General features: G+C 42.8%; 1 protein-coding gene across 20 annotated transcripts in view; it reads left to right on the forward strand.

Annotated features, from left to right (window-relative positions):
- Positions 1–1,865: 1,865 nt before the first annotated feature.
- STRADA (STE20 related adaptor alpha) overlaps positions 1,866–25,010 on the forward strand; it is a 40,621-nt gene continuing 17,476 nt past the window's right edge. For 2 of the 20 annotated variants that reach the window (XM_032266015.1, XM_032266036.1), the window contains exons 1-4: positions 1,964–2,096; positions 16,816–16,895; positions 18,859–18,916; positions 23,151–23,179. In XM_032266015.1, the coding sequence (XP_032121906.1) occupies positions 16,860–16,895; positions 18,859–18,916; positions 23,151–23,179 (123 nt within the window). In that variant the 5' untranslated portion in view covers positions 1,964–2,096; positions 16,816–16,859. The other 18 variants (XM_032266025.1, XM_032266024.1, XM_032266018.1 and 15 more) reach the window with 17 other exon arrangements.

Consider the following 25,010-nt stretch of genomic DNA (forward strand, 5'->3'; position numbering starts at 1 on the left):
GAATATTCCTTTTGTTGTTACCGTTCAATCATTTTAAAACATTTTATATTTTTAGAGCTCCGTATGTTATTTATAGGCTCCTTCCTGCAGTAAGACTCCATTAACTCTCCTGTGAATGTGAGGACAAATAGAGTAGGATGTTGTTTAGTGTCACACACTAGAAAACCATTAGGTCTCCAATCCTGTTTGCATTGCCTGGATGTTTAGCAATAACAAAATAAGCAGTGGACTGGAAGACAAAGACCTGGCTTTTAGTGCCAGCAAAACTAATTACTAATCCTTTGATGTTGGGCAAGTTATTAACTTAATGTGAAGTGAGGATACTAATTATTTGCCCTGCCTACTTCACAGGTATTTGAACACTAAGAGATAATATTATATATGTAAGAATTTTTGTAAACTGTTAAGCACTTTGCGAGTATAAGGCATCATGCAGGACTGGTCTCCAAGTGATGCATTTTTGCTTTACTCTCTTTTGCTTTTCTTTTTCCCAATGAAAACCAGTAGATCCTTTCAGAGTTCTTCATCTGCAAAAATTGATAAGGTATTTTTTGAGGAAGAGGGGAGTAGCTTATGATTCTGTTTCCTTAGTAATAGGAAGCTTTTCCCTGTGAAAACCAGATGTGAAACTCCTTTCTTTAGATGGAATTTAGGCAAAAGAAAAACATGGATTTCTTATTCCACCCATTCAACAGGAATTGGCAATGTGAAGACTATTTAGAATTGTGTTGTACAAGGATCCAATGGATTTGGCAGGAGGAGTGAAACACGACTTTAACCTTCCAGGTTCCCATTCCTTACATTCCTGTGTCCTTTCATTTGGAATGATGTGAAAGAATTTTAGAGAAGAGTTATACCCCTAGGAGTGGCTTCTGTTACCAACTGCTAAAATAGAATAGTTCTGAGGCAATAACATGTTTTCTCTGCCCATTTGTAATGGCTGGCTGCAAGAAGCTTAGCATCTTTTCGGGTAGCCTTCTCTAATAACGGGTTCAAAAAGACATGAAAGTCTCTTCAGTAGAACACTGCTAGAAATATTACTTCTCTGTTTATGCTATGTTGCTTTGTGAGTTTACCCAGTTTGCTCCTGAGAGTGGCATCTTATTTTGATAATGAGAGCATGTGAGGTAGCCCTTAGCAATGTCAAAGCACTGGATAAAATTAAAGTGATATATGTAGGATCAAATGAGACCTCATGTGCATACATGTCCCACAGTTCCAGCGGCATTATTTTCATTAGTCCCTGCTTGGACGTAGCTAAACTTCTCCCCCAGTCTTGGAAGTTAGGACAGTCTAAATCTGTGTCAAGGCTCAGAGCTGGGAAGAGCGAGTGTGCATTACCTGATGGTATATATCCACTTTTTGGACACCCCCTCCCTCCAACGCAGGGAATAAGTCACTGAAAAACCTAGTCTCACAGGAGTGGGGCTTAGTCCATCATTGGATCGCTTCCTCATTTCTCAAGCCCTGCATAACCTGGCTTGGGCAGACCTGATAGGTTTCCACAAACGGCCTAAGCTGTAGATGAGGAAGGCTTCAGGGGGAAAAAAGATGCAGAGGGGACAAGATGATCATTTTAATTAGTGAAGCTATTTTCCTCATTTTACAGACCAATGGGCGCAAAGAACGGATGGGCTTCCCCTTTGCAGCTTGTCTGGTGCCCGAGAGGCCAAAGTGACGGGCGTTTGAGATACCTTCCAAGAAAAGTGCGAGGCGGGTTTTCCCATAGAAGTCCTACCACGTGAAATGAGAAAAAAATTCTCAGAGCAGCCAAGTTTACCTCTCTCTGTTCCTTCATTTCTCTGCTTCCCCCTCCCGCTGCGCGGCGGAGGCGCCGAGCAGCCGGAAAGACAACTGGAGCTGAAAACGGCTCTGCGCGCGGCGGCGCCTGTGGCCGGCCGCACCCCTGGCCAATCGGAAAAGGCGGAGCTTCCCCGCGGGACGGGGCGGGGCGCTCTATCGGCCCTCCCGGTGGCCCGACTGCGCATGGCACGTTGCGTACCCCACTCCCAGCAATCGGCTTGGCAGCGGCGCGGCCATAAAACTTAGGAGGCGGAGCTGAGACGGTCGGGACTGCTTGCTAACTCCAAGAACAGGTACCGGCCTGGCGGCGTGCCTGGTGCGCTGCAGGGGCCCGTCTCTCCGTGGCTCTGCCACCGATTCCATCTCCCCAGGCCCAGACCTTCATCGGAGCGGCCATCCCGGGCTCACCCTCGCCCTCCACCGGCCTCCTTTTTAACCCGCGTCCTCGACTCCCGCAGTGAGGCGCCGCAGCCCGAGAGCAGAATAGGCTTGGGCCTGTCAGGGAGACGCTGAAATGGAGTTGCCCGGCAAGACAGACGGGCTGTGCTTTCCCCTTCCTTCCCACCCCCGGGACTTCCATGTGGGGAACCTGGGGCTGGATGCTGGTTTTGTCCTGCGCAGGCAGAGTAGCTGCCGACCGCGGTGCTGAGCTCCCCGCTCTCCCCAGCCGCTGCGCACCTCGGGCTGACAGGCAGCGGGTCAAGTCCCCGTAAGGACCAAGATCCAGATGACTCCCAGAATCGGCCAAAACGAAGAGCTCATTGTATTTTTCTTTTCTAAGAATGTTTTTGAGTGTCTGCAGGGGATTTGGGGCGCCAGAGATGGGGGTTGGGAGTAGGGAAGAGAGCACGAGGGAAGGGCAGTGGTTAGGTAAAAATTGTTCATAGTTGTCAGGAAATAGGGAACTAACCTCTGCCCAGCCTTCTCCTGTATCCTAGCATACTTTAACTTGACTTTCCTCGAAAGAAAAGCCATTGGAATCTGCCCTTTTCTTTGTGTAATATCTGCTCAAGCAGAAGCTTGTACCAATACGTATATGCGACGTTAAGATAATTCTTCATTGACACTCATACCTTTCTGAAAATACCCAGAACTGTTTCTTGTCCCTGAGAGTTAAAGAAGAAACCAAATTTGATTACCTGCCTAGAAGCCTGTGAATTCAACCGTTAATTACAGGGTTGAACTGGTCAAATCGGTTCCTAACTTTTTTACCAGGTTTCTTAGAGGTGTTTTGGCTGGAATGCAATGTTTATAGTTGTGGCCTCAGAAATGGAGAAAGTTTACTCTGGTTTTTAGAGCACAGGCTTTGGAACAGATTTAATTAGTCCCTACCACTTACATGTGTGACTTTGGCCATTTAACCTCCCTGCACCTTAATTTCCTGATTTGTAAAACAGGGATGATAATAATACTTGTGAGCTGCTCATGAAGCATTTAGCACAGTGCCTGCCACGTAGGAAGTTTGCCATAAATGTTTGCTGGGTTTATTATTTTCTTTATTTTTTATTTTATATTTTTGAGATAGAGTTTCACTCGTCATCCAGGTTGTAGTCCAATGATACAGTCTCACCTTACTGCAACCTCAGCCTCCCAGGTTCTAGCACTTCTCCAGGCTCAGCCTCCCAAATAGCTGGGATTACAGGCACCTGCCACCTCCCCCGGCTAATTTTTGTATTTTTAGTAGAGACAGGGTTTCACCACGTTGGGCAGGCTGGTCACAAACTCCTGACCTCAGGTGATCCACCCACCTCAGCTTCCCAAAGTGCTGGGATTGCAGGCGTGAGCCACTGTGCCCAGCCAATAAAGCTGTTTCTATACCTGTCCACTAGTAATATTGCTTTGCTAATGTATATATACGTAGTGTTAAACAATCCCACTAGGCTGGGTACAGTGGCCTACCCCTATAATCCCAGCACTTTGAGAGACTGAGGCAGTATGATTGCTTGAGCTCCGGAGTTTGAGACCAGCCAGGGCAACATAGCAAGGCCTCATCTCTCTTGAAAATTTTTAAAAATTAGCCGAGCTTTGTGGTGCATATCTGTAGTCCCAGCTGCTTCGGTGCTAAGGTGGGAGGATCACTTGAGCTCAGGAGTTTAAGGCTGCAGTGAGCTATGATAGTGCCACTGCACTCCAGCCTGGGCAACAGAGCAAGACCCTGTCTCGAAAAAATACATATATACACACATATATATTTACATATATATCATATGTACATATTATGTAATATATACATACATATGTATTTGTTCTTGATATGTGGGGGTATATCTTTCTAATGATATCCAACTAACTTCCCCTTAGAATTTACATTTTAAGGAAATTTACATTTACATTTTAAGGAAATTTGGAGGGAGCAGAGTGATAATGTCATACAGATAACCAAGCATGGAGGCTCATGCCTGTAATCCTAGCACTTTGGAAGACTGCTGCAGGAGGATTGCTTGAGCTCAGGAGTTTGAGACCAGCTTGGGCAAGTTCATTTGTACATGATTCAATCCGAAAGTAGAAAAGTTCTTCATAATTTATATACTGTTTACTCCTAATCACGAGCTCAAATGTATTTTTTTTTATTAACACGATTTTATCAAAGAAAATACCTGTGTGCAGTTATTGAAATAATTATACAGGGGGGCCATAAAAAAAAGTAGCAATCTCTCATCTCTACCTCTCTCCATCCCTGTTTCTGTTCTCCACTGTTATTTTTTTGAGATGGAGTCTGCACTCTGTAGCCCAAGCTGGAGTGCAGTAGGGCGATCTCAGTGCACTGCAACCTCTGCCTCCGGGCTCAAGTGATTCTCCTGCCTCAGCCTCCTGAGTAGCTGGGACTACAGGTGCACATCACCACGCCCAGCTAATTTTTTGTATTTCAGTAGAGACGGGGTTTCACCATGTTGCCCAGGGTGGTCTTGAACTCCTGAACTCAGGAGATCTGCCCGCCTCACCCTCCCAAAGTGCTGGGATTACAGGCATGAGCCACTGCACCCAGCCCCATGAATTATTTAATCATTTTTTGTTTTAGTTCCTTTAATGATGGACTTCTGTAATTCTAAACAACATGTTTAGACATTCCACTCTGACAGGAAAGACAGAGAAATGACTAGGGAAGCTTGTCATTATTTTCCCAGGAGAGTAAAGATCATGCTAAATCTCATACCACCCCCTCCTCACTGCTTCCCAACTTGTTCTTTTTCATTTCTTTTTTTTTTTTTTTTTTTTTTGAGACAGTGTCCTGCTGTGTTGCCCAAACTGAAGTGCAGTGGCTCAGTCTCAGCTCACTGCAGCCTCCACCTCTGGAGCTCAAGTGATCTTCCCGTCTCAGCCTCCTGAGTAGCTGGGACCACAGGCACATGTCACCATGCCTGGCCAATTCTTGTATTTTAGTAGAGATGGGGTTTTGAACTCCTGGGCTCAGGTGATCTTGCCCACCTCTGTCTCCCATAGTGCTAGGAATACAGGCATGAGCCAGTGGGCCCAGCCAGCACCTCCCAACTTTTGATAGTTGAATCCTTCTATTTTTACTTATGTTGGTTACCTTTGTAACCTTAAATATTATACATAAATTTCTGTTTGTTATCCTATCAACTTGCAGCATTAACTTTACCCTCTTGGTAAGATAGCGATATTAGCTTCCCTAGTCATTCCTGTCTCTTCCCCCTTCCATTTTCCATCTTCAGTCAGGTGAAACTTTACTTTCATATTATCAAATTGGAAGGCATTTACATTCTGTTCTATAACTGTAATTAAGTTTGTCACGCTTTGTCTATAGTCCTAAAACTTATAAGCTGATAATAAGCACTTACAGACTTGTAAGTGTATTATTCACAAAACAGCCAAGTGTTTTTCTGCACTGCAGTTCCATTGTCTTAACTTCCCTGTCATTCAAGATCAAGTGGATTTTTCTTTCTCATTCCTTGCTGAACTATCTCAAAAGAAATTATTTTTGAGACAGAGTCCTGTTCTGTCACCCAGGCTGGAGTGCAGTGGTACGATCTCTGCCCGCTGCAACCTCCACCTCCCAGATTCAAGTGATTCTCCTGCCTCAGCTTCTCCAGTAGCTGGGACTACAGGCATCCACCACCATGCCCAGCTACTTTTTGTATTTTCAGTAGAGACAGGGTTTCACCATGTTGACCAGGCTGGTGTTGAACTCCTGACCTCAGGTGATCTGCCTGCCTTGGCTTCCCAAAGTGCTGGATTACAGGCATGAGCCACTGCACCTGGCCAAACTTTCTCAGAATTGTAACACAGTTAAGTTTGTTTCAAATTCGGACTTTAACTTTTTAAATATGGTTTTAATTTCTGTTGGAGTTTTTGGTTCTAATTTTGACTGATTCCTTTCTTGATCAGCTTTATAGCTATCATCTTGAGATATCTCTTCAATGGACATACTTTTTTTTTTTTTTTGAGATAGAGTCTTGCTCCGTCACCCAGGCTGGAGTGCAATAGTGCAGTGGCATGATCTCGGCTCACTGCAACTTCGCCCTCCCAGGTTGAAGCAATTCTCCTGCCTCAGCCCCACGAGTAGCCAACGTTACAGGTGTCTGCCACCATGCCTAGTTAATTATTGTATTTTTAGTAGAGACAGGGTTTCATCATGTTGGTCAGGCTGGTCTTGAACTCCTGACCTCAGATGATCCACCTGCCTCAGCTTCCCATAGTACTGGGATTACAGGCGTGGGCCACTGTGCCCACCTGGACACACCACTTTTTATATCTCGTAGCATCCTTTTTAGATTTTAGCCTCATTTTGCTGGAGTACATTCTCAAGTCATATTAAACATATGTGGGGTGGGTGTGGTGGCTCACGCCTGTAATCGCAGCACTTTGGGAGGCCAAGGCGGGCAGATCACCTGAGGTGTTTGAGACCAGCCTGGCCAACATGGTTACACCCCAAATCTACTAAAACTACAAAAATTAGCCAGGCGTGGTGGCACACGCCTGTAATCCCTGCTACTCTGGAGACTGAGGCAGGAGAATCCCTTGAACCCAGGGAGGCAAAGGTTGCAGTGCGCTGAGATGGCACCATTGCACTCCAATCTGGGCAGCAAGAGCCAGACTCCATTTCAAGAAAAAGAAAAAGAAAAGCAAAGCTGCTGACTGGCAGCTCTGGATTTCAGACTCATGGACATGAGTGGGCACTTATGCCTGTGCTTGTTTTCAGCCCCGCTGCTTCTTCCCTCATTCCTTACTGCTACAGTTTTGGTTCAGAGACCCTTAGGATTGTCTGCTGGGCAGATGTGCCGTCTCCTCTGCTATACTCTCCAATCACATTCTAGCCTGCAGCTTTCTCTCCATTTCCTGAGACAGCACTCTTCTGTCCACTTTTCACCTCCAGAAATGTATTGAAATTTCATTTACTAATGGATCCTCTTATTCTGTCCTCAGACACAAGTTTATTATTTTTATTTATTTGCCTTAATTGGGACCTTGGGAGAGAGGTGAGATAAATACTTGTGCTCAGTCTATAATCTTGAATCAGAAGCCTGAATATCTAGTTTTTCTAAATCTCTGAAAAAGTTTATTTTAAGGTCTCTCCTAGAAACATAAGCCATTATTATTATTATTATTATTATTTTTTTAGACGGAGTTTCGCTCTTGTTACCCAGGCTGGAGTGCAATGGCGTGATCTCGGCTCACCGCAACCTCCGCTCCTGGGTTCAAGCAATTCTCCTGTCTTAGCCTCCCCAGTAGCTGGGACTACAGGCATGCGCCACCATGCCCAGCTAATTTTTGTATATTTAGTAGAGACAGGGTTTCACCATGTTGACCAGATGGTCTCAATCTCTTGACGTCGTGATCCACCCGCTTCGGCCTCCCAAAGTGCTGGAATTATAGGCGTGAGCCACCACGCCCGGCCTCATAAGCCATTATTATAAGCATCACTATCAAAGGGAGAAAGACATTTGTCTCAGATATAAGACGGATGTCATTAACCTCATTTTAGAGTTATTAAAGGTGAGATTCAGCAAGCCAGTGCGTTGATCAAATTAACACAGATGCAAGAACGTGATTCATACCATGCTTGTTTTACTTCAGAGTATGTGCTTTTTTTACTACACCACATTGTCACCCTTAAGTATAAAACTCTGACTTCAGGTTACTCTTAATGAGCCTTAACCATGTTTTAACCTTATTAATTATTCTTACCATTTGTATAGTAACGTTGTGGGTGAAATTAGCTTGCTCTTTTTTTTATTTTTTTATTTTTTTTTTTTGAGAAGGAGTCTTGCTCTGTTGCCCAGGCTGGAGTGCAGTGGTGCAATCTTGGCTCATTGCAACCTCCACCTCCTGGGTTCAAACCGTTCTCCTGTTTCAGCCTCCCCAGTTCCGGGGACCACGGGTGCATGTGCCACTGTGCCCAGCTAATTTTTTTGTATTTTTATTAGAGACAAGGTTTCTCCCTGTTGGTCAGGCTGGTCTTGAACTCTTGACCTCAGGTGATCCACCCACCTCGGCCTCTCAAAATATTGGGATTACAGACATGAGCCACCGCGCCCAGCTGAATTTGCTGTTTTCTAGATGTTACCCTTTCCTAATAGCTTCTATTTTTCTGAATTAATCTTTACTATCTTTGAAACGTTTCCAAGTTCTTTGTGTGTCTTTACCATTCTCTTACATAGGACTGAAATACACATTTGGTAAATGCTGTTAGGGAATGATTAATGTGGTCAAGTTTGAAGTTAGTTTGGCAAAAATTCAGAAAAAGCAAAAGTTTCCCTGTTTATTTGTTGTTGTTGTTTTTTGAGACAGGGTCTCACTCTCGCTCAGGCTGGAGTGCAGTGGTGCAATCTATGCCTCCAAGTTCAAGCAATTGTCAGCCTCCCAGGTAGCTAGGATTATGGACCAGTGCCACCACACCCAGCTATTTTTTTTATTTTTTATAGACATGGGGTTTTACCATGTTGGCCAGGCTGGCCTTGAACTCCTGACCTCTAGTGACCCGCCTGCCTCAGCCTCACTAAGCTCTGGGATTATAGGCATCAGCTACTGTGCCTGGCCTATCCCTGATTCTTAATCCAGAATGACATTTCTTCTAACTATTCTCATTTAGTGAACACAGTAATAAAAGCATTTTTAAAACATTCTTACTGAAAACAGTGACAAGTTTCCTAGAGCTTTTGATGTAAAATAAAGGCTATTCAAGTACAGTTTAGTAAAAACAGTTTTATTGGAGGTAAACAGAGTAAGAGCTAGGCCTGTAGCTATCCATTGGCCAGCCTTAATCCAGGAATATATTTAGTAACATTAAAAATAATTTCCTTCAGGTATCCCTGTATTGGAGGTTCTCAAGGACACCCTCAGATTCAGTAATTCACTAGGAGTACTCACAGGACTCAGCATATAGTCACATTCATAGCTAGGATTTATTTCAACAGAGGATACGAAGAAAAATCATTAAAGGGAAACAGCACATAGTGTGAAGTCTGGAGGAAACCAGAAGCAAACTTCTAAGGGTCCTCCCCCAGTAGAGTGACACAGGACTCACAGCAAGAAGTTGTGGCAGCATGTATAAAATGTTGTCAACCAGGAAAGCTCATTAGAGACTCCGTACCCAGAATGGTCATGTAGGCAGACTCTGCCTGGCATGTATCAAAACTCTGGACTCCCAGAAGGAAATCAGGTGTTCAGCAGAAACCATACTGTTTGTACAAATACTTGAGGCATAATAAGCCACTCTTGTCATTTCTAGGAAAATGGGAAATCTCTCGAAATCCAAGTTCCCCCATGCCAGCCGGTGGCTAACCATGTAAGCAGACTTTTTAAGGATAAGAAGTTAGGCCTGCTATATTTACTCTTCTGCAGAATCCCAGTCTGTAAATACTATTTCTTTAAGTTGGTCTTTCCAGAGACATGGGGATGGGAGTGGGTTGGAGATTGTATTCTTTGAGCCAATCCCACTTGAGGTGATAAATAAGATAAACAGGCTGGGCGTGGTGGCCCATGCCTGTAATCCAAGCACTTTGGAGGCCAAGGTGGGCAAATCACCTGAGGTCGGGAGTTCAAGACCAGCCTGACCAACATGGTAAAACCCCATCTTTAAAAAAAAAAAAAAAAAGATAATAGAAAAGCAAAGATGAAGAAGAAAAAAGAATATAATTTTTAAAGGGAAATTTTGAAAAATGATTGTGGCCACGCTCAGTGGCTCATGCCTGTAATCCCAGCACTTTGGGAGGCTGAGGCGGGCAAACATGATGAAACCCCATCTCTACTAAAAATACAAAAATTAGCCAGGCATGGTGGCACATGCCTGTAATCCCAGCTACTCGGGAGGCTGAGATAGGAGAATCGCTTGAACCGGGACTTGGAAGTTGCAGTGATCCAAGATTTCACTGCTGCACTCTCAGCCTGAGTGACAGAGTGAGACTCCGTCTTCAAAAAAAAAAAAAAATGCCACTATGCACACACATACATGCACACAAACACAGACGTGATTGGACTTCACATAGCATGACAATAAAATGTGCTTGGAATTTTAAGATAGGGACTGTGAATTTCCTGCCATGGCTGTGTCCATTAAATGTAACAAGAAACGCTGGGCACAGTGGCTCACGCCTGTAATCCCAGCACTTTGGGAGACTTAGTTGGGCAGATCACAGGGTCAAGAGTTCGAGGCCAGCCTGGCCAACCTGGTGAAACCCCATCTCTACTAAAAATACAAAAAATTAGCTGGGCGTGGTGACAGGCGCCTATAGTCCCAGCTACTCAGGAGGCTGAGGCAGGAGAATAGCTTGAACCTGGGAGGCAGAGGTTGCGGTGACCAAGATCGTGCCACTGCACTCCAGCCTGGGCAACAGAGTGAGATTCTGCCTCAAAAAAAAAAAAAAAAAAAAAGTCTAAGTGAGGAAGTTCTGGAGGAAAGATTTCATCACCAATGTTGCCACCACACCCAGCTAATTTTTGTATTGTTAGTAGAGATGGGGTGTTCACCAGGTTGGCCGGGCTGGTCTCAATCTCTTGGCTTCAGGTGATCCACCCGACCCAGCCTCCCAAAGTGCTGGGGCTACAGGTGTGAGACTGTGCCCAGCCGAAACTATTAATAATAAACCACCAGTAGCACCAATATACCTAACCTGGAGGAGTGCTACTTCCAGTGTTCCCTCAAGATGAACTTTTTCCAAATGTATTTCTGAGGAACTAAATTAGGGGTCTTTGCCCAGTGGAATTATTTGACAAACTCTTACATAGGTCTGAGTGAATCAATTAAGAATTTCACAGAGGATCTCTTGAGCTCAGGAGTTCAAGACCAACATGGGCAATATAGCAAGACCTGTCTATACTAAAAAAATAAAATAAAATTGGCCAGGCACAGTGGTTCGTGCCTATAATTCCGACACTTCAGGAGGTTGAGGCCGGTGGATCGCTTAAGACCAGGAGTTCAAGACCAACCAGGGCAACATGGTGAAACCTCATCTCTACAAAAAATACAAAACTTAGCCAGGCATCATGGTGCATGCCTGTAGCCCCAGCTACTTGGGAGGCTGAGGTGGGAGCATCGCTTGACCTTAGGAGGTAGAGGTTGCAGTGAGCCTAAATCTTGCCACTGTACTTTAGCCTCAGCAACAGAGCAAGACTTTTTCTCAAAAAAAAAAAAAAAAAAACTAGGTACGGTGGCACATGCCTGTGGTCTCAGCTACTCAGGATACTGAGGTGGGGGAATTGCTTGAGCCTGGGAGGTTGAGGCTGCAGTGAACCATGATCATGTCACTGCACTGCAGCCGGGGCAACAAGAGTGAGATTCTGTCTCAAAGAAAAAATTTCAGCCTGGCATGGTGGCTCACGCCTGAAATCCCAGCACTTTGGGAGTCCGAGGCAGGCAAATCACCTGAGGTCGAGAGTTCATGACCAACATGGAGAAACACCATCTCTACTAAAGATACAAAAATTAGCCAGGCATCGTGGCGCATGCCTGTAATCCCAGCTATGTGGAAGGCTGAGGCAGGAGAATTGCTTAAACCCAGGAGGCGGAGGTTGCGGTGAGCCAGGATCGCACCATTGCACTCCAGCCTGGGCAACAAGAGCAAGACTCCGTCTCAAAAAGATAAGCCATGGATGTATACAGCTGGCCCTATGCTTTCCCAGGCATTCTCATCTTCTAATAGAGAAGCTGCTAGCTACATGTGACTCCTGAGAACTCGAAATGTAGACAATGTGATTGAGGGACTGAATTTTTTTTCTCTTTTTTTTTTTTTAAAGATAGGATGTTTGTCTGCACCCAGGCTGGAGTATAGTGGTACAATAAGGGCTCATCGCACCCTTGACCTTCCAGGCTTAACTGATCCTCCCACTAAGCCACCCAGAATTTCAAGCACATTTTATGCCTCTCAGATGAGAGTATAGGCACCACAGCTGGCTAATTTTTTTGTGTGTGTGTGTGGGGGGGTAGAGACAGAGTCTCACTGTGTTGCCCGGGCTAGTCTTGAACTCCTGGGCCCAATGATCCTCCCTACTTGGCCTCCCAAAGTGCTCGGATTACAGGTGTAAGCCACCTCACCCAGCAACAGGAACTGAAATTTTATTTATTTCTTACAAGTTCAGATGTAAGTTTAAATAACCACATTTGGCTAGTGATTGTGACACTATAGAAGATATCCTTATAACTAAATTTCTGTATACATGTTCCCTAGGGCAAATTCCTACAAGTGGAAAAATAGCAAGATATATTCATATTCTTAAGATTCTTACTGTGCATTTAACTGAAGATTTTTAGTCAGCTGTAAATTTGAGGAACTATTCCAAGACACAATTAGAAAAGCAGAAAAGAGCCTAGAATTTACTCCATCTTTTTTCTCAGTGGTTCTCAATCCTAACAATGAAGGGCTTTTGTTTTTTTGCAGTGAGATGGGAGAGAATGGTGGTAGTGGTAGCAGCTAGAGCTTTTAAAACTGTATAGATGCTGGGCACGGTGGCTCAAGCCTGTAATCCCAGCACTTTGGGAGGCCGAGGCGGGTGGATCACGAGGTCAAGAGATTGAGACCATCCTGGTCAACATGGTGAAACGCCGTCTCTACTAAAAATATAAAACATTAGCTGGGCATGGTGGCGTGTGCCTGTAATCCCAGCTACTCAGGAGGCTGAGGCAGGAGAATTGCCTGAACCCAGGAGGCGGAGGTTGTGGTGAACCGAGATCATGCCATTGCACTCCAGCCTGGGTAACAAGAGCGAAACTCCGTCTCAAAACAAACAAACAAAAACTGTATAGATGTCCAAGGCCCTCCCCAGATCTGCAGAATTAGAATTTTTGAAGGTGGGTGTCTAAGCATCTATAGTTTTTATAAAGAGACAAGTTAATTTGAAATACATCCTGTTTTAGGCCGGGTGGGGTGGCTCCAACTGTAATCCCAGCACTTTGGGAGGCAAAGGCTGGTGGATAACTTGTGATCAGGAGTTTAAGACCAGCCTGTCTATATAGTGAATACTACTAAAACTACAAAAATTAGCCAGAGATGGTGGTGCACACCTATAGTCCCAGTTACTTGGGAGGCTGAGACAGGAGAATCACTTGAACTCAGGAGTTGAAGGTTGCAGTGAGCCAAGATTGTACCACTGTACTCCAGCCTGGGCAAGAGAATGAAGCCATGTCTCATAAAAAACAAAGAAAAAATCAATTTTATTTTTTACTTCCAAAATTTTTCCAGACCATAGAAACTTTTTTTGCAAATAAAAACATCTACCTACCTCTTTATGTACATTCATTTTCTCTTTCTATTATAGATTACATAAGAATATAGACCTTTTTTCCTCTTAAATTTCTTTTGCATGATGATTTGTGTTTAATATTATTAAATATGCATTCTAATAATGTTTTTCAAGTAAAATCTGTTTTTAAATTTTTATGACAAGATAAATGAGTGATTCTGAGCTGGGGTTGGAGAAGTGGCTTCTATAAGAATATCAGGGTAGGGCCAGGCAGCACTTTGGGAGGCTGAGACAGACAGACTGCTTGAACTCAAAGAGTTTGAGACCAGGTGCGGTGGCTCACACCTTAATCACAGCACTTTGGGAGGCCAAGGTGGGCAGATCACCTGAGGTCAGGGGTTCGAGACCAGCCTGGCCAACATGGTCAAACCCCATCTCTACTAAAAATACAAACAAATTAGCCCGGCATAGTGGTGCACATGCCTGTAGTCCCAGTAACTCAGGAGGCGTAGGTTGCAGTGAGCTGGGATTGCGCCACCGCACTCCAGCCTGGGTGACAAAGCAAGACTCCATCTGAAAAAAGAAAATAGAGTTGCAGACCAGCCTGGGTAACATGGCAAAACACTGTCTCTACAAAAAAAAATACAAAAATTAGGCAAGGTGGCACATACCTGTAGTCCCAGGTACTCAGGAGAGTGAGGTGGGAGGATGCTTTGAACCCAGGAGGCAGAGGTTACAGTGAGCAAAGATGACTGCACTCCAGGCTGAATGACAGAGCCAGACCCTGCCACACACACACACAAAAAAGTCAGCTAAGTGCAACTGGCCTAAAAAGCTGCTCGTTCAGATTGCAGCAGGAGACTGGAGCAGCCTATGAAAGCAGTTTTCAGGAGAAAACTGAAATTGATGGGTTTGAGGGTGTGAAAAAATACATGGATAAGGCAAATAGCAGAAATGTTGGAGTATTTGTAAAAAGTTAATAATAGTTATATGGGAAACCAAGCAAGTGAACAAATGAGGCAGTTATTAACTCTAGCAAAAAATAGATGTATAAGGAAAAAAGACATTGGCCAGGCACAGTGGCTTATGCCTGGAATCCCAGCACTTTGGAAGGCTGAGGTGGGTGGATCACCTGAGGTCAGGAGTTTGAGACTAGCCTGGCCAACATGGTGAAACTCCGTCTCTACTAAAAACACAAAAATTGGTCAGGTGTGGTGGCAGGTGCCTGTTATCCCATATACTAGGGAGGCTAGGGCACGAGAATCCCTTGAACTTGGGAGGTGGAGGCTGCAGTGAACAAGAGTGTGCCACTGCACTCTCCAGCCTTGGTGACAAGAGCGAAACTGCGTCTCAAATAAATAAATGAAAGAGACATGGTTATTTCTTTTTTTTTTTTGAGATGGAGCCTTGTTCTGTCACCCAAGCTGGAGTGCAGCGGCGCGATCTTGGTTCACTGTAACCTCCGCCTCCTGGGTTCAAGCGAGTCTCCTACCTCAGCCTCCTGAGTAGCTGAGACTACAGGCGCCCGCCACCATGCCTGGCTAATTTTTTGGTGTATTTTTAATAGTGACGGGGTTTTACCATGTTAGTCAGGCTTGTCTTGAACTCCTGACCTGACCTCAGGTGACCCATCTGCCTCAGCTTCCCAAAGTGCTGGCACTACAGGCATGAGCCACTGTGCCTAGCCAAGACATGGTTATTTCTGTTTGCCTCAACTCTGAACCATATTTGCATAGTCATAGTAATGTAAATGTGGACTATTGATTTAACCAAACTTATGCCAGAGCTATGTTGGTAGAATGAGAGCAGGAGATACAGTGTAAGAAGATGATGTAGTAAAGCTTTGTCTTCATCTACCATGGTAGGAAGTTAAAACTGGCTGACTCTAGGTGCACTGCCTAGGAGTTAGCCCTGCTCTGCAAGGAGCAGTAAAGAAAATTTTAAAAATCTAAAGTTATAGTCATATAAACATTGTTTAAGCATAATTATTAAAAAGCAGGATAGCACTGTGCATGGTGGCTCACGTGGTAACCCCCGCACTTTGGGAAGCCACGATGAGAGGATCCCTTGAGTCCAGGAGTTCCAGACCAGCCTGGGCCACACACAGAGACCCTGTCTCTCCAAAAAGTAAATAAATAAAAAGCAGGATAACCAGCCGGGCATGGCGGCTCACTCCTGCAATCCCAGAACTTTGGGAGGCCAAGGCAGGCAGATCACGAGGTCAGGAGTTTGAGACCAGCCTGGCCAGCATGGCAAAACAAACCCCATCTCTACTACAAATACAAAAATTAGCCAGGCCTGGTGATGCGCACCTGTAATCCCAGCTGCTTTGAGAAGCTGAGGCAGGAGAATCGCTTAAATCCAGGAGGTGGAGGTTGCAATGAGCCGAGATCTCTCCACTGCCCTCCAGCCTGGGTGACAGAGCAAGACTCCATCTCAAAAAAAGAAAAGCAGGGTAACCATAGAAAATAACTGAAGGTAATTGCTTCTGGTAAGGGGTTAGTGGGGGATTGGGTCAAGATAAATTTAGGAATTAATTTAAGGAAAACTATATAATGCATTTCTCTTTCTATAGAAATTAATTTTTTTTCTTTTTTGAGACACTTGAAATGATTCAAACGAATTTCAAAAAAAAATTCTTTTTTTTTTAATTTTTTTTTATTGGAGACAGAGTCTCACTCTGTCACCAGGCACCAGGCTGGAGTGCAGTGACACAATCTCAGCTCACGGCAACCTCTGCTTCCCAGGTTCAAGCAATTCTGCCTCAGCCTCCCAAGTAGCTGGGACTACAGGCGTGCACCACTACGCCCAGCTAATTTTTGTATTTTTTGTTTCTTTGGTTTTAGTAGAGACGGGATTTCACCATGTTGGCCAGGATGATCTCAATCTCTTGACCTCATGATCTGCCCACCTTGGCCTCCTAAAGTGCTGGGATTACAGGCATGAGCCACCATGCCCAGCTCAAATAATTCTTAAGTAGCTGGGCTTACAGGACCTGGCTAGTTTTTTATTTTATTATTATTATTATTATTATTATTATTTATTTTTAATAGAGGCAGGGTTTCACTATGTTGGCCAGGTTGATCTCAAATTCCTGACCTCAAGTGATCCACCTGCCTCAGCCTCCCAAAGTGCTGGGATTAGCTCTTGATTTGAGCCACCACGCTTGGTCAAAAATTACAGAATTTTATAATGTACTTGGCCAAAGTACATTCAGATTTATCATCACTGAAAGTTTCTTTAAACAAATCTAGCAATTTATAGGTGAAGTCCAATGCTTTGAATGGTAGACCTGTAATAACTTTTTGTTAATCAGAAGGTATTTCTATATAATGAAATTTTTGCTAACTCAGCCTGTTTCTGTTTTCCTTTTAGGTTTAAGTTTTTGAATCTGAAGTAGGTCTACACAGTAGGAACTCATGTCTTTTCTTGTAAGTAAACCAGAGCGAATCAGGGTGAGTGTTTTTCTATTCTTCTGGCTTTGCTATTTTTGTTTTCTGAAAAGCAGTGTGTTTTGGCAGATGTTGTAGGTGGTTTTCTGTGTGAGGGTCGGAATGATACAGAAGTGAGGGATGTAGGAAGTAAGGCAGGTACTGCAGCCTCAACTCCTGAGAAGAGTTTTGCAGACAGAAGCTGACCAGAGACAAAATTTACCGTCAGCTTGTCTGAAAGAGAAGAAACAAGAAGAAAGTGGCTTATTTTATGAATATCAGTCATACAACATTTTTTTTTTTTTTTTTTGAGATGGAGTTTCGTTCTTGTTACCCAGGCTGGAGTGCAATGGCGCAATCTCGGCTCACCGCAACCTCCGTCTCCTGGGTTCAGGCAGTTCTCCTGCCTCAGCCTCCTGAGTAGCTGGGATTACAGGCACAAGCCACCATGCCCAGCTAATGTTTTGTATTTTTAGTAGAGACGGGGTTTCACCATGTTGACCAGGATGGTCTCGATCTCTTGACCTTGTGATCCACCCGCCTCGGCCTCCCAAAGTGCTGGGATTACAGGCTTGAGCCACCGCGCCCGGCCTCAGTCATACAACATTAAATGACTCAATGACACTTTTTGGCATAGATGTGTAACTACTTATGATGATCCCCCATGAGTCTGTGAGTTTTCAAAATCAAGTTGTAATTACCAGGATACTTTTTTTTTAAGTATGTAATTAGTTTTAATTGAAGACTTCTTGAACATGAAAGATTTTATTATATCTCAAAACTTCGTCAGCCAAAATGACCTCAAAAACAATACTAGATTTAGCTTCTTTACAAATTCTCATTATTTCATGAGTGTCTTATTTTGTTTATTATCAAGTACTTAATTTCTAAATGCAGTAGTAATTATTTTAAAATTGTGTAACAGTGTAGAAGTGCTATGAGACGTTATGAGTACACCAGTTTCTTTACATATTAAAGCATAATTTGTTTTTTGATGCAGTGCATATAATTTTATATAAAGTTTTAAATTTAGGATGTTATTTCTTTTTTGACTTGGAAAAATAGTTATAGGGAAGGACAGAGAATGATGCTATAGTTCCAATTCACAGCCTGTATCATGCAACTTATTTCTAAATGTTACTTAATCTTCTTTTTTCTAATGTTTATGCATATAAGGACAATTTATACTAGAAAGAATAAACCTCACTGTTAATTAAGAGGAAAAACGGAATCTCTCCATAACCTGAACTCTGCCTAGTGGAAGGAATGCCCCCAAGCCAAACTGTAACACCGGCCCTTACAGGAAATACAATCTTGATTCCGTTGCTTTTAAATATGACCTGCTTTTCTGTTTCAACATAGCCTAATTCATGTGAAACAAAACCACTGATCAGAATGACAGAAATCTAACACTCATTTGAAATAGGCCAGTAAAGTGAGCCGTAGATTGATCCTGCCAGTTTGGTCTTACTAGTCTGGCCTTTGTGAACTTGGCAGAAAGTGTAAGCAGCCATGTCTTTAGAACCTCTAGTGGATAAAGAATATGCAGCTTGCTGTGTGTTGTTTTACAAACTAACAGGGTCTTGTGAATAACTACCGTTTCATCTCTGTTTTCTGTGTTATGAATTCCAGTAATACTTTTCAAATTGACATCAGTGATCCAAGGCATCTGTAATATAGAATGAGTAAGATGGAACCAATATAGGGAAGGCAAAAACAGTCTTCATTATTAGGGCCAATACTATCTATTTCTCATCTGTCCAGTTTAAGAATTATTCATCAAATAGGCAAAGAGGAGTAGAGACAAGAATCTTGTTTTTAGTTAATTTCAAGATTCTGTTAAAAACTTTCCCACAGAAATGATTCCTAACTGTACTGCATGATTCTGTTTTCATAGTTGTGTTTTTGTCTGTCTGTCTAAAGGCTGATAGCTAATTTGTTGTGGCTTGGAAGAAATACTAATTCTCTTTGGGGTTTTCCTCTTTAGCGGTGGGTCTCGGAAAAGTTCATTGTTGAGGGCTTAAGAGATTTGGAACTGTTTGGAGGTAAGTACAGTATGGCATTTAGCCATCACTTCAAGGTATAAAAATCACTACTTTTTTGTAGACTAAATCAATCTATACCAATTAGCAATTCTGAGGGCAAATGTAACCTATAGTTGTTCGATTTGTTTGGTTCCTTTTTGAATTCATGGTTTCCCAAAGACTTGAAGACTAACCTGGCATTTTTCCGTGGCTTGTCTTGATTGTTAGAAAGCCAGTATTTACTTACAGGCATATATGTTTTCTTTTGTCCAGTTGAAACACATATTTTTAAAGGAAAAAAAAAAAACTATTTAAAAGGCTCTAGCCATGAAGATGCTAAAAATAATTGTGAAGACAAAGAAAGCAATTATATGAATGTTCTGGTTTTATTGATCAATCTAGTTGACTCATTTTTTCATGGTAGAAATTATAAGACTTAAGAGAGTTAAGGAAAAATCTTTCACAGCAAAAATTAACTTCCTATTACAAAATCTGAATGTTGATTTCAGAAGTAAACCTTGACAGGCCTAGGCATTACTCTTTGGCCATTTTCAAAGCAAGCCTTTTTGGGAACTGTCATCTTAATTCAGGGCAAAAAAATTATTTTCAATAAAAATAATGGTAGAGCCCCATTCTTTGTGTCTGAATACCAAGATACTCTAAAATTTTAGGATCCTATAGTTTAAGAAACAGATTATCAGGCTGGGCATAGTGGTTCACACCTGTAATCCCAACAGCTTGTGAGGCTGAGGCAGGCAGATCAGTTGAGGTCAGGAACTCAGGACCAGCCAGGCCAATGTGGTGAGACCCCATCTCTACTACAAAAATTAGCTGGCCACAGTGTCACGCACTGTAGTCCCAGCTACTCGGGAGGCTAAGGCAGAAGAATTATTTGAACCCAAGAGGTGGAGGTTGCAGTGAGCTGACATGGCACCACTGCACTCCAGCCTGGGTGACAGAGCAAGACTCCATCTCAAGAAAAAGAAACAAATTATCAGCCGGGCACTGTGGCTCACATCTGTAATGCCAGCACCTTGGGAGACCAAGTCAGGCGGATCACCTGAGGTCAGAAGTTCAAGACCAGCCTGGCCAACATGGTGAAACCCCATCTCTACTAAAAATATAAAAATTAGCCAGGTATGGTGGCACATGCCTGTGGTACCAGCTGCTAAGGAGACTGAGGCAGGAGAATCACTTGAATTCGGGAGGTGGAGGTTGCAGTGAGCCAAGATCACACCACTGCACTCCAGCCTGGGCAACAGAGCAAGACTCCATCTCAAAAAAAATTATAAAATAAGAAATAAATTTAAAAAACAGATTATCAGATTGAGTACATTGGTTAGTTGATCCACAATATCCCCAGATAGGTTTAAATAATTGAAAACTCAAACTTGTTAGTTACTAGGTGACACCTATTAATTTATTTTTCCTAACACATCTCAAAGAATTTCTTGAGTAGTAGTAGTTGTGAACTTTGTCAAAGTATTATGTTTTAGACAAATGGAAGTTTAGAAAAATGATCAATTCTTTATATTTTAATTGGAAAGAATCAGTTAGATGCACAGTAAAGGAAAGGCCAATGGAACAAAAATACCACATTCTGTTCCTATTCTTGTTTTCTTCCCATCATTAATGGGAATAAAATGGTTTAAAAGTAAACAGTGAGCTGGGCACAGTGGTGTGCTTCTGTAATCCCAGCTACTTAGGAGGCTTGAGGCAGGAGGATTGTTTGAGTCTAGACTCAGCAACATAGCGAGACCCCCTTTCTTTAAAAAACTGGTTTGGGGAACCCGGGCACAGTGGCTCGTGCCTATAATCCTCGAACTTTGGGAAGTCAAGACAGGCGGATTGTTTGAGCCCAGGAGTTCAAGACCAGCTTGGGCAACATGGTATAACCGTATCTTTACAAAAAATACAAAAATTAGCTGGGTGTGTTGGCACACACCTGTGGTCCTAGCTGCATGAGAGGATGAGGTGGGTGGATCACTTGAGCCTGGGAGGCTGAGGATGCAGTGAGCTATAATCATGCCACTGCACTCCAGCCTGGATGACAGACTGAGACCCTCTCTCAAGAAAAAAATATTGTTGGCATTTGTGAGAATTTATTTGGAAGTCCAGTTTATAATGAATTAGTTACAACTATTCCAGTGTATGTAAACTGAATTAATGGGCTCTGGCTTCAGTGTATTGAGTGGAGGATCTCTGGTTGTCTCTTTTTTTTTTTTTTGAGACAGCATTTTGCTCTTGTCACCCAGGCTGGAGTGCAACCTCCACCTCCCAGGTTCAAACACTTCTCCTGCCTCAGCCTCCCAAGTAGCTGGGATTACAGGCATGTGCCACCATGCCTGGCTAATTTTTTTGTATTTTTAGTAGAGATGGGGTTTCCCCATGTTGGCCAGGCTGATCTTGAACTCCTGACCTCAGATGATCTACCCGCCTCAGCTTCCCAAAGTGCTGGGATTATAGACGTGAGTCACTGTGTCTGGCCTCTGGTTGTCTTTTGACTGTGCCCTAGTTTCTGATACGAGGAGGGTGGAGAGGTTGTTCTATATATTGTTACAGCCTGAAGAAGTCTATATTACCAAGTTTTATACAACTTAGAATTTGCCTTCTATTCTGGAAGATTGGATTAGATGTCTTTAATCCATTCACCTGACTTCTTACCTTTGATAGACTGTCTTAAGCAACTTCTCCTGCCATTTGTGTACCAGAAAACTAATGTCCAAGGGGGAAAAACTCCTGTTTTGAATAGGCCAGGTGTGGTAGCTCACACCTGTAATCCCAGCACTTCAGGAGGCCAGACAGGCCAAGGTGGGCAGATCTCTAGAGCCCAGGAGTTCGAAACCAGCCTGGGCAACATGGAGAGATCCTGTCTCTACAAAAAATACAAAAATTAGCCAGATATGGTGGCACGTGCCTATAGTCCCAGCTGCTCAGGAGGCTAATGTGGCAGGAACACTTGAGCCCAAAGGGTCGAGCCTGCAGTGAACTGAGATTGCACCACTGCACTCCAGCAAAGGTGACAGACTGAGACCCTGTCTCAAAAAAAAAAATATATATATATATATATATATATATATTTTGATAGATGGAGGCTCATTTACTCTGCAGATAATCTCTTGCAGTATAATTGGATGCTCTAATGTTTCTTAGGGGAAAGCATTTTCCTTGGTAACTAGACTTACTCTTCTGATTTTGTATAGTTTAAGGTATTTAGGACTGCATAATTTAAGATGATTAGAAATGTATAATCACCCCCAATATTTTACAGTTAAAAATCTTCAGCTTGGTGATTTTTACCACTTTTACAGAATAGAGAAGTTCAGAAGTACATACAGAATTTGTCTAATTTAAGAACAGAAAGTTATTTCAATTGTCCTTTGCTTTGTTCATTTTCACTAGGACTAGCAGAGCGCCAAATTGCCTTTACTTTATTTACATTTAGAATCAAGTGTATATGACTTTAGAGAATCAGACTGGGTAATGGTCCTTATACATGTGTTGCTGTAATAAAACCTTTTGCCCTTTTTTGAAAAAATGTGTTTTCTAGTTCCCGCACTCACTGGGAAATGGCCAACCATCTCTATAACTATATAATGAATTGTTTGTTCACAAAGTATAAGAAACTGGCCTATTCACAATAACATTGTGTGTTGATGTCAAGTAAATGTATGACCAAAATTGAGTTATATCCAGTAAAGAATACCCATAGAGTGGTGGCCTTTCTACCTTTTGAAGAACCATAGATCCGTGTTTTAAAGTCCCATCTCAGCTGGGCTTGGTGGCTCATGCCTGTAATCCCAGCACTTTGGGAGGCTGAGGCAGGTGGATCACCTGAGGTCTGGAGCTTAAGACCAGCCTGACCAACGTGAAGAAACCCCATCTCTACTAAAAATACAAAAATATCTGGGCGTGGTGGCGCATGCCTGTAATCCCAGCTACTCAGGAGGCTGAGGCAGGAGAATTGCTTAAACCCGGGAGGCAGAGGTTGCGGTGAGCCGAGATTGTGCCATTGTACTCTAGCCTGGGCAAAAACAGCGAAACACTGTCTCAAAAAAAAAGCCTCATCTCTCTGCAACATTTTTACTGTGAATCTGTGTGTGTGTATGTACCCCTGCAGGCACTTTTTGCTGTAATGACTCTTAAGTGGTTTCTATTAATAAACGTAGTCCTAAGTACAATAATTGCTGTTCTGAATGTGGATGTATCTTCTGCTAAAACACAAAATGCCAACAATTCAATTTCTCTACTCCAGAGCAGCCTCCGGGTGACACTCGGAGAAAAGTAAGTGACTTCCTAGGCCCTGGCACTATGGCTGTTGCATGGAGATGACTTATTGTGGAAGTTCGTGTGTTTTGTTGGTTTATCATTTTATGTTTCTGCTTATCTGTCACTGAGCTTTGTTTGTAGTGTGATTTTTGTACTTGTGGAGATTCAGGTTTCACCCTGGAAAGATATGGATGTGTAGTTTGAAAACTGAAAAAAATCTCAGGTACTTTTTGTCTCTTCTGAGGATTAAGGTCTCCTCCCCTCTCCAGCCCTGCCAATCAACCACCACCCCTTCCCCCAATAAAGTAAGTTTCAACAATCTGAAATATGGTTATTGTGTAGTGACTAATGGTATTAAATTTTCCATCCTTAGTCTATTAATAATAGGTTTTAGTCCACAGATATAATACAGATCTCTGTCTAGATATTAAGACAGGACTTCAAATCTCCTACCTTAAAAACGAAAGCAAAATTAAAAAGTATAAGACAGAACATTACTTTTTTCATTGGTGAAAGCTGCAAGATTCTTACCCTGTTTCTTTCTCTTCTAGTTTATTCTTCTTAATTAGCACCAGATGTGCAGAGTGTACCAAGCTATTTTGGAATATATGAATCAGTGTCTTATAAAGGAGAGGATAAGAACCTTTTCTACAGAGACTTCTGCCTCTGTTCAGATTGCAGACATTTGCAGCTTCTGCAGCAGCCCCAAGGTTGAGTGAAGGACAGTGATGTTGACTGGGAATTTCTGAGTGAAGCGTTGCCTGTTCTTATGTCATCTGCTAATCAGGAGCGCCTCTCTATCAGATCCAAATGGCTTTCCAATCTGGAAACCAAAAATTTTCCCTATAGGATCAGTTGGGTATTCTTCTAGAATACAATGCCAATTACATACAATTTTTATATTTTTACAGCTGTTGATGTTAAATCAAAAGTTATCCTGTGTGAAACCTGCGGGAAGTTGAATGTGTTTATTTGGTAGCATTTTGTGAATATTTTCTTTGTATGCTTTACTTATTTTGTTTTAAACTCTTTAAACAAAATTATTTTATGGTCATTTCTGGATATCAGCTGCTTTGCTTACATATTTTTCAAATGCTTCAAAATGAATAAAATGCATTTCAGGGTGGGGGGGAAACTAAGAAAATACTCTGATAGAATCAGTTTCTTTCTCTGAGCAATTTGAGATTATTACATTGCACTAATTAAACTATGCCATGCTGTGTTTAAAGAGAATGTGCTAAATATTTCGTTCTTTTTATCTGCGTTTAGACCTGTTCTAAATCTGAAACAGTGAGATGAACTAACCTGCCTTTCCTCTGGCAATGTCAGATGAGACCACTTCCTTTCAAAATATTCCCTGTTTCCTAGTTTGTTTGTTTGTTTTCCTAAATGAAGTTTGGTTTCTGAGTTCAGACCTATACAATATCCATGAAGTAGAAGGCCTCCATTTTAGAATCGTTCCTAGTGAGCTGGGGACAGAGCAGTTGCTATCACTGGACTAGTTGATTTTATGCAATTCCAGATTACCTATGAGCTCATATTGCCAGTTACATAAAGAACTTTCTTTTCTTTTCTTTTTTGGAGACCAGGTCTTGCTCTGTTGCCCAAGCTGTAGTACAGTGGTGTGTGTGATTTTGGCTCACTGTAACCTCTGCCTCCTGGGTTCAAGCGATTCTCCTCCCTCAGCCTCCTGAGTAGCTGGGATTACAGGGATGTGCCACCACACCCGGCTAATTTTTTGTGTTTAGTAGATATGGGGTTTCACCGTGTTGGTCAGGCTGATCCTGAACTCCTGACCTCAGGTGATCTGCTGGCCTTTGCTTCCCAAAGTGCTGGGATTACAGGC

Source organism: Sapajus apella, unplaced genomic scaffold (assembly GCF_009761245.1).
Source record: "Sapajus apella isolate SASKATOON/1434 unplaced genomic scaffold, GSC_monkey_1.0 scaffold153, whole genome shotgun sequence".
Lineage (NCBI taxonomy): Eukaryota > Metazoa > Chordata > Mammalia > Primates > Cebidae > Sapajus > Sapajus apella.